This window comes from Glandiceps talaboti, chromosome 17, assembly GCF_964340395.1.
Source record: "Glandiceps talaboti chromosome 17, keGlaTala1.1, whole genome shotgun sequence".
NCBI classification, from domain to species: domain Eukaryota; kingdom Metazoa; phylum Hemichordata; class Enteropneusta; family Spengelidae; genus Glandiceps; species Glandiceps talaboti.
The window spans coordinates 1,425,036-1,435,174 of NC_135565.1; the positions used below are offsets into that span (position 1 = coordinate 1,425,036).

At 35.7% G+C, this 10,139-nt stretch overlaps 1 protein-coding gene across 1 annotated transcript; it reads right to left on the minus strand.

Moving 5' to 3' along the window:
- Positions 1-285: 285 nt before the first annotated feature.
- LOC144448307 (uncharacterized) lies at positions 286-10,139 on the minus strand. Its single transcript, XM_078138494.1, has 3 exons — positions 9,555-10,139; positions 8,170-8,345; positions 286-2,802 (listed from the first exon to the last, which is right to left on the minus strand). The coding sequence occupies exons 1-3, from the start codon at positions 9,770-9,772 to the stop codon at positions 2,600-2,602; spliced, it is 597 nt and encodes a 198-aa protein (XP_077994620.1). The 5' UTR covers positions 9,773-10,139; the 3' UTR covers positions 286-2,599.

Consider the following 10,139-nt stretch of genomic DNA (forward strand, 5'->3'; position numbering starts at 1 on the left):
GTTTGTTTTAGTGGCGATGGTGTTGTTGTTGTTGATGGCAGTGATGATGGTGATGATGACAGTGATGATGATTATTATTATTATCATTATAATGATGATGATGATGATGACGACGACGACGACGACGACGAAAATGATTTATGATTTGGTTGTTGTTGTTGTTGATGTTGTTGTTGTTGTTGTTGTTGTGGTGGTGGTGGTGGTGGTGTTAGCACACGCTCATTCTTTAACACAATTCCAAGTCTAAGACTAATACATCTATATCGTAATTGGTGACTTTATTTCCATAACAAATAATTCATGTACAAACTTTAAATGCATCTTGTTTAAACAAAGATGTAATTTCTTATCAAAGTATGTACAGATGTACCTACAAATATAATATACAGATGTACCTACAAATATAATATACAGATGTACCTACAAATATAATATACAGATGTACCTAATACAAATATGATATACACACGTACCTAATACAAATATGTAATGTTATAATATACCTAGTGATAATGCTGTGCATGATTCGCTAGAAACAGTCACGTGATAGGAAAATAGATGACTATTTCCCTAGGGGAATAGTTCCATCAACTATTACATGGTCACGTGAGTTCACAGCAGGTCAAAATTGCAGCTTCTGACGATGTCGTCTGCCACCACGAGTTCACAGCATGAGGTATATTATAAAACACATATTGCCTGGCCTATATCCGGGCTATAGCACCCGTTTATTACACCCGGAGGGACTGTGAGTTACCAGAATCACATGCTATTTCACATGATGATGATTGTCCTTCCATTCTCCGTCATGCAAAGTGCCAGCCAAGAAACATGGGCTGACCAAAAATACCGGTAACTAAGGAATAAAATCGCCCAGTGGTCAAATATCAGCAATAAATCTATTATTTAGTCGGTTTACCTCGTCTTGACTGCAAAAGTCCCCAAAACTCTCGAAATCGGAACTTTTCAAGTTCTACCGAAAATTTAATCACAGCTCCTTACTTACAGCGCAAGTGTCTCTTGGTAATTATTCATCTCGCTCGCGATATCAAATATGGCGGTGTTGACGAGGGTTATTTCAATTTCGTCAGAGGAATGGAAAATGCATAGATATTCAATTGAGTGCTAATATTCAATCGTTGGGTAGGTAATTCTTTTGCGATAGGTGCACAAGCAGTTTGCCTGTGGTCTAGTAATAGGCCGACTACATTGCTCTTTGCATGACGGTGTTGAGGGTCGTGTCAGTAATATAGACCCGTGCACTGTCTGTAAGCAGGACTACCATCACCTTAGAGCGGCTCAGTATAAGCCTAAAGCATCGTTCATGGCCCTATAAAAGGTTATAAAATGCAGACACACCTTCAGACCATTCACAAATAAATTTGTCACTAGACAAACTAAGCAAAACTTCATATTTACACTGCATAGTATTAAACTATTCATCGTTTAAAGATACATTTAGTGACGTTGTGACTTCATATCGTGAGATCGCACCCGTAGTGGATGGAATCTCAATGGAAATTCAACAGATATTCAGGTTCTGGGGCCGATCTATTACCTGCAATTTACATGATTCATTCCAATTCAAAAGTGCAGTTTGTTTTACTGTTTTTTTTATCAGTTTCAGTGCAAATTTCAATTATACTGGTATACCATCCCCAGAGGATGGTTTATTGCTTAATATCAAAATAGAACATGACGACATAAAATATTTCGAAAAAATTGAAGATTACATGACGAATTATAAATTATACACTATCCATATGTGTGACTTAAAGCCAATACATTCAATTGATAAGTGCTATGTATGATTTTTATTAAATCTTGCATTGCCTCGCTAAGTGTGATCAGTAGAACATTATCACAACTGCATGGTTTTGTCTGCACCATTTCGTACAGTACCTCTTGACCGTACTGGCATGCTAGCAAATGTGACAAAGTTCACTATTCCATGTCTGCATTTATCATTCCATAGTGCAAACAATATTATACATCTTACATTTAAAAATACTTTCATATTTATGTAATGTGAATAACTCTGAGAATGCATCAAAATTGATGGATTTGACTGCAAAATAGTGTCTGCCGGATGCCATGTTGAATTGACCGACATAGCAGAAATAAAATTACAGAAATTTTAGAATGTAAGATATGTCCTTCCGCACCGGCCTCCTCTCTAATACGTGAAAGGGCTTGACCAATGTATGAGGGCGTTCGATGAGGGCGTACCTGACAAACTACAGTAATTTACACTTTGTCAGATTTACATTTCAAGAAACCAAAAACCATTGTATTTCCTCTTAGGTTTGATTGTTGTTCGTTCTGTATCAGTACAATTTTCAACAGATGTAGTGAAATGTTAGACTGTAATTTTAGATTGCGTCTTTAGAAAAAAGATAAAGACAAACACAAAAATAGTCAAAACACACTTAATTTCCACAAATTTGATCTCGAGATTAGCCCAGAGATTTGGTGTTTTATCATGTATTATCAAACCTGAAAGCCAAATCTCTGGATTACTCCAAATTCACTTGCCTTTGGAAACCATGGAGACGAAACCAAATGTATAAATTTCCATACAAAAATAACTTCAGTTCTCTCATACAAAGTCCACGTTCCCTGTTTTTATATAAGTCTCAGTTTGTTCGTTTCGTTTTAAGTATCGTATGACAGTAAACATGGTCAAAATTATGACAGTCAACACAACTGACAACGTAACTACAGCCATAATAATTTTACGACGTAAATATTTATCCTCTTCTTTCTTTGGTCTATCATTGTATTGTTTGCCACTCTGCTTTTCTGTAATACAACAAAACATGGAATGTTTACATTTGAATTTGAATGGTCAGTACTGACCTTAAATATGTTACTGCTTTGCATTATTTATTCCTCACACACAAAAGATTTCTGACCGAGATCAATGAATATTCAAACCGCACAAACTCAAATGTAATTAATAAGTCCATTTTGTTAAAGTTGTAATAACGCTTGAACATTGACAAACTATTGTTGCTGCTCTGTAACGCTTGAACATTGACAAACTATTGTTGCTGCTCCGTGCTACATACTGTATTGTAAAAAGTGAAAACTCTGGAACAATCTTGAGATATAGCCATTTAAAATTATTCATGCAATTCTATAGAAACCCTAAAAAGCTAAATAGGTCCATTTACAGTAAGACCCCAAAGTGTTTAGGGAGCCTTCAGTATTTATAGGAGGAGGGCCAGAGGAATCGGGGGTGGAGGGGGTTCACATTTTACAAACCTGTTCTTGGGGGAGGGTAATATTTTGCATTTTGATGTTTGGGGAGAGTCACACTTTACAATCCGTAGACCAAATTGAAGATTCAAATATTGTCAATTTTTTTTGTGTGTTTTGAGATGCAAAAGTGAGATGAGCACTCAACATTTCAATTTTAAGAGTACTTTACATGCAGTACAAAAATAAAAATACACCTATTGTAAGAAAATTGTTTAATAAAACGATGCATTTTTTTTGAGTGTACCATATCACCTTATCATTCACACTGTCCATGAATGTTGTTGTTTAAATATGATGGTGATAGTAGCAGTGATGATGATGATGATGATGATGATGATGATGATGATGGTGATGATGATGATGATGATGATGATGATGATGATATCAGAGAACTTTTACAAGTGACCAGATCAGACAGAGTATGCACAACATAGAAAGCATGTTTTAGATACTAACTAGATTGTGTATGATTATAAGAGAAAGGTAACTAGCCAGTCTTTTCCTGTTTGTCACTTTATATGTAGAAATATTGCTTTCTAATACAGAGTCAAAATCATTTAATTTGTATGTATGCATATAATAGGAATATTGATTAACGTTCAGTATATGCAACTGTCATGGGGAGGGTCATGTTTTTGAAAATGGGACAAAGGGGAGGGTCATTTTTTACAAATGGAGAATGGAAAGAGGGTCATGTTTTATTTCCTCAGGCTCCCCCCCCCCCCTGTAAATACTGAAGGCTCCCTAAGTGTTTTATAAGATCATTGGTTCAACATTACTAATATTCATAGTATCAACTCATCTGTAAACAAAGTATTTGGTAGATTATGGCACCATTACTAGTCTCAGTCCTACCCCCTCCCCCCATATGAAACACAACATTTCAACAAACAATGACTCTAATATGTCAGAACATGTTATCATTGGGTCCCCCTAGGTCCCCCTTTGATCTAGACATATCATGTGTTGTCGCAGTACAGTCTCTGATTACTCACAGTGTTATAACGAAGTGGCTAGCTAGCCTCACAAATAGCAAAGTCGTCGGAAGAGTTTGTCAGATTACTATCTCTGTTGAAATCTATGTACTCACTTTTTTTGTACTCACTCATCTTTCACTCATCTTTCAAAAAACAACCCGTTATTTTGATTACCATGGCAACTGATGTTCATTAAATAACCACTTTTTGAACTCAGCAGGACAAACTACCCTTTGTAGTGGGGTCAATGTGCAAATAAAAAGATATTTATCAGATTTATAATGTTATTTGTGAGATGTATGTGTATATAACAAAAACATAATTTTCACGTCTACCATATGTTTCCATGGAAACAGCTATCCAATTTTATACAATTTATGTTACATCGGGTAGCACTAACTCATACTTGTATAAAACAAGACCATTTTTTAACGCTATTATTCTATTTTCAATGTTTTGTCAAATTTTGGAAAAATGATTAACATATTTTGGTGATTTTGGTTACCATGGCAACATATGTTCATAAAATGACCCCCTTTTTTGAACTTAGCATAACAAACTACCCCAGGTAGGGTGGTTAATATTCAAATAAACTTTATTATTATCAAAATTATTATTATTATATAAGATTTATAATATTATAATGAAAAATGTTGGGAGGACTTTAGAGGAATATCACTTATGGTTGTTGTGTAGGAGGTGTAATGGTTGAAGTTTTACACCCACAACTAATTGTGAAACATTTCCCATTCAAGCTTCAAGTCATAACAATTGGTGAGCCTGGTACTTGCCATGTATATGAATAAAAGTATAACAATATTATTTACTTATGACTAAATTGGCACTATCACTGTGGCTCAGCGAAGATCTCAATTGTCCAGTATTCCACAAAGCATTTAGGCACCAATATTTGATTGACATCTATATGGTAGTGGTCACTCAGATTTTCACAAAATCCCCAACTATATCCAGTGGCATTGTGTTCAATCATAATGCAACTAACGGATGGATATTTTGGTACACGAGTGTCAATGTTGTGTCAAACCAGACCTTATTACTCAAAGACCTACATAATCGAATGTTACATCGCTTATCCATCACGATCATGTCATATTCAACTCAAGTTTATGTGCATATATGTATATGATTTATACTGCCAAGAAACGAAAGTTGAACTTTGTTCATAACAAAAGGTATGTAGAGCTGATGACTTTGTTAACGTACATGTTTGTAAATGTCAGCACAACTGGATACTAATATGTCAAGATGGGGTTGTATTTTCAAGCTGAGTAATTTGTATTCAATTGTAATTTTACACAGTATATCGTTATTTCTGTGTTATGCTGTCATTATTGCTAACAGTTGCAGGCTTTTACATGTAATATTTAACAGAAAACTAGCGAAGGCCTGTAATTTTCTTCACATTCCCGCACATCGGTTTGTTTATGTATGTACATGTAGCACCCTCCTTGTGCATGACATGTTGTAATGTAGTCGGCCCTTCAAAATTTGGGATCGTAATTAGACCTTGTGATCAGCACAGACCTTCTCACATACATGTTAACTTAAAGCTTTTACGACCACTCAGCTTGTCACTAGTTGCATATTTTATTTGGACTTAGAGTAACAAAATATTTGGTATTTTAATAGCAAACCCATTCGTTTGTAGGTATATGTCAGATGTATTTTTTTTTAACTAAAACATGGCATTTGTAAGCGTATTTTGTTTCCATGGAAGCCACTCTCTAATTTTAGATAATCTGACTTACAATGGATAACACTAGTGCATATATGCCAAAAGTAAGGAATTTTGTTTGTAAAAAATGTCTTCTTAGAATTTTACATAAATTTTGTCAAATAATAGATAATATGGTGATTTAGGTTACCATGGCAACAGATGTTCCTAAAATGATAACTATTTTTGAACTCAGCATAACAAACTACCCAATATAGGGTGGTCAATATGCAAATAAACTGTTATAATTAAATTTATCATGTCATTTTCCAGATATGTAGGTGTTTAATCAACACAACATTTTTTACTCTACTCTGTTTCCATGGAAACAGCTGTCCTATTTAGACAATTTGTGTTACAACATACATGTCAAAAACAAGGACATTTTTTTTCTTCCATGTTTTATGTCAAAGTTTGGAAAAATCAACCACATATTATGGTAATTTTGGTTACCATGGCAACGGAAAGTTAGTAAAAATGACCCCCTTTTTTGAACTTAGCATAAAAAATATCCCAGGTAGGGTGGTTAATATTCAAAATAAACGTGATTATTATCAAAATTATTATTTATTAATATTCATTTAGGTGAAGGGGTTTAAATATTATATAATAATAAAGCATTGTGTGAGAGACAATTTAGAGGAATGGTGCCTTTTGGTCCTATTGTCAATAAAATGTATCCGTTTACGCATATATTTGCTATGCCGGCTCATATTTGCTATGCTGGCTGACATTTGGGCACCCTTTCACAACTTTATCTGTACACACTTAATTCTGCATTCAGTTTGTGAGAGTCTAAAATATAATAAAAATAATTTCAAAATTGCATGTCAGGAAAATAAAAAAATACCGCCAATGGCATTGTAGCACAACTGTACAGTTTTTAAAAATGTTTATCCATATGCTAGTCCATGCTAACAATAGGTGTTCATTTGTTGAATGACTATCCAGTTGACTATCCAACCATGTTGTTATCTTTACGATATATGCTATCATTTGGCTGTTGCTATGCATTTTTTAATGTTTTTGTTCACTTGTGTATGAATTCCTGATATTATCTTTGCAATATATGTGATCATTTGGCTGTTGCTATGGGCGTGGTCTTGTTGCTAGGCACATTTGCATTCATTTTTTGAATGTTTATTCATTTGTCTTTCAATTCCTCTTATCTTTGCAATATACGTGATTATTTGGCTGTTGCTATGGGTGTGGTCTTGTTGCTAGAAAATTTACATACATTTGTTTGAATGTCTGTTCAATTGTCTATCAATCCCTGTTGTTATCTTTGTGAAATACACGACTGTTTGGCTGTTGCTATGGGCGTGGACATGGTTGCTAGGGATATGTGCAAACATTTTTTGAATGTAACTTTGTTTATTCAGTTGCCTACCAGATGATGTTGTTATTTGAGCAAAATATACTGCCATTCGGTTTGTTGCTAAGGGCGTGGTCATGGTTGCTAGGGCCAATTGTGTCAAAATATTGTGAAGAAAATCTGCAGAATAACACTTCTAGAAACATCTCACCAAGTTTCAGTCTCATTGATCCAGTACTTTTTGAGATATAAATTTTTGACCAAAATTCACATGTTTACACCTAATTTGCATATTACTGATGAGATCATTATATGCTTAATATTTTTTCATCTATACACCCACAGATGCATCCCTCTTAAAGTTCAGCCCAATCTGCTGTGTAGTTTTGGAATTATAGGTTTTTGACCAAAAAGACACATTTTTAGCCCTAATTTGCATATTACTAGGGAAATCATGTCATAAACAAATCTTAATTTACTCACATCTAAGAATGTTCCCACAAAATTTCATGCCAATCTGCCCAGTAGTTTTGGAGATTAAGTTTTTTGACCAAAAATGACATTTTTTTAACCCAAAACCCATATCTCTGATGCAATCATTTTCATTTGAACAATTTCCTAACTAGACACATGACGTAACATGACCACCAAATATCAAAGCAATAGGTCTAGTAGTTTTTTTACTTTAAATTGTTTACACACACACACACACACACACACAGTCAGACAGACAGACAGACAGACAGACAGACAGACAGACAGACAGACAGACACTCTGCCATGCCTATAGCACTACTGAACCTTCAGTTCAGTTGTGCTAAAAACATAGAGTGGTGCACTTCTCTTGTATTTTGAAGAAATTGTAGTCAAATATATACCTGCTTTTGCAATAGTACTAACTTCCTTTGGTTGGCATGATTGTATAGATTTATTGTAGACATAATCTGGGTTGATGCAATCTCCACATACTGTGTCTTGATCTCTGTAACATGGCAATAACACTTCTACTCCTTCCTCACACACTGTACATTTCTCACAATGGCGTCTGTTATATCTGAACACACATATAAACAGTAATATTTATATATTACATAGATGTAGATGTTTTAATTCTATTGATGTTGTTCAATTGTGTAATTTTTCTTCTTTCTGTATTGTACTATATACCACACCTGTTAGTGTGTGTATGTAGTGTATATCGATCTCTGTTAGTGTGTGTATGTAGTGTATAACGATCTCTGCTAGTGTGTGTATGTAGTGTATATCGATCTCTGCTAGTGTGTGTATGTAGTGTATATCGATCTCTGTTAGTGTGTGTATGTAGTGTATAACGATCTCTGCTAGTGTGTGTATGTAGTGTATATCGATCTCTGCTAGTGTGTGTATGTAGTGTATATCGATCTCTGCTAGTGTGTGTATGTGTACATGTGTGTCTACTGTGATTTATAGACGTTTCGCGATGGTTACCATATTTCATGCAAGTGACAGGGGTCAGTAATGTTTTTACAAGATCTTGTCAAACTTGTTCATGTGCTGGACGTGTAATTATTCACCAGACACTAAATTTCCTATTCATGTGAATGCATACGTTACATTGGCTAACAAATGTGACTGGTCTGGTCGAAGCAATTAGAACAAATCGTGAAATAAGTTTATCATGAAAGTATCGCCCATCGGTGATGCACCCATGCATGGTTTTATCTGCTAGACCTCGGATGTTCTTCCGATAAAATACGACACACGACCGAACATCGCTATCGAGGATGGAACATCCGGGCAGGCTCTCACTGCGAACTTCGTTCGCTTATACTTAGTATCGAAGGAAAGCCCGAACGTCTAGAAGCAAGACTAGGTTTTATCGTTCTGATACTTTCAACTCTGACACACTGAGATGGGCGTGGTTCAATTTGGTGAATATCAGCAATAGGGTTGCAATAGGAATATATGTTGCACATGCGTATATAAACTTTGAAAGAAATAATAGCCCCCCCCCCCCCCCCCGGGTTATGTCCTCACTGGCAAGAGGCTGGGTAACCGAGACTAATAACAGTCTCGTCCCAACGTTAACCGCTCGCGAGAGTCTGGGTGGCCGTGACTGGGGAATGACTATTTACCACGTGTGTTTATAAACATATGTGATCACGTGATATCTAGAACGCTTGGGCATGGCAAGTATGATCCGGTTTCGAGTTTGTTTGTATACAAAGGACGGAATGTGTGTGTTAAAATAAATATAACGACGTTTGCAACCAATAAAACATACCTTTTCTTTTCGTCATTGTTTTCAAATCTATCCTGGGATTGACTATGTCTATGTTGGTGATGTTTTCTATGTGAATGTGCTACGTATTGGCCTAGCTCACAGTGTTTCACATGTCCCCATTCTCGTCTATTTTTGTCAGCTCTGTGTCCAGCCGTCGTAGACGTCTTTAGTACAACCAAGAAAATTGCAACCATAGAGTAGATATGAACGTTCAACATACTGTTCCACGTATCACAACTACAACACTAAAATAGGCAGTGAATGTTAATTCAGCTGAACGTTCCAAGTTCACACGAATGGGTGTTGGCCTGCACGCACGCTACAAGTTCGTGATAGTCACGGTATGATGTACTTCACACTGTTCACAGTCCTAGTAACAACTTGTCGCTTTTCACCAATATCGACAGCAACAAGGGTTGTTCTCAAATTTAGCTGAATTTCAATACAGATACAGGAGCTGTACTTGTGGCTGGTTCCAGTCGCGACTGAGAGTCAACAATGTGATGTCTGTTGCCTAACTGCTATTGAAAGCAGAAGTTTGCATACCAATATATAATTTATACCGCCCACACATTCTCAAATCCA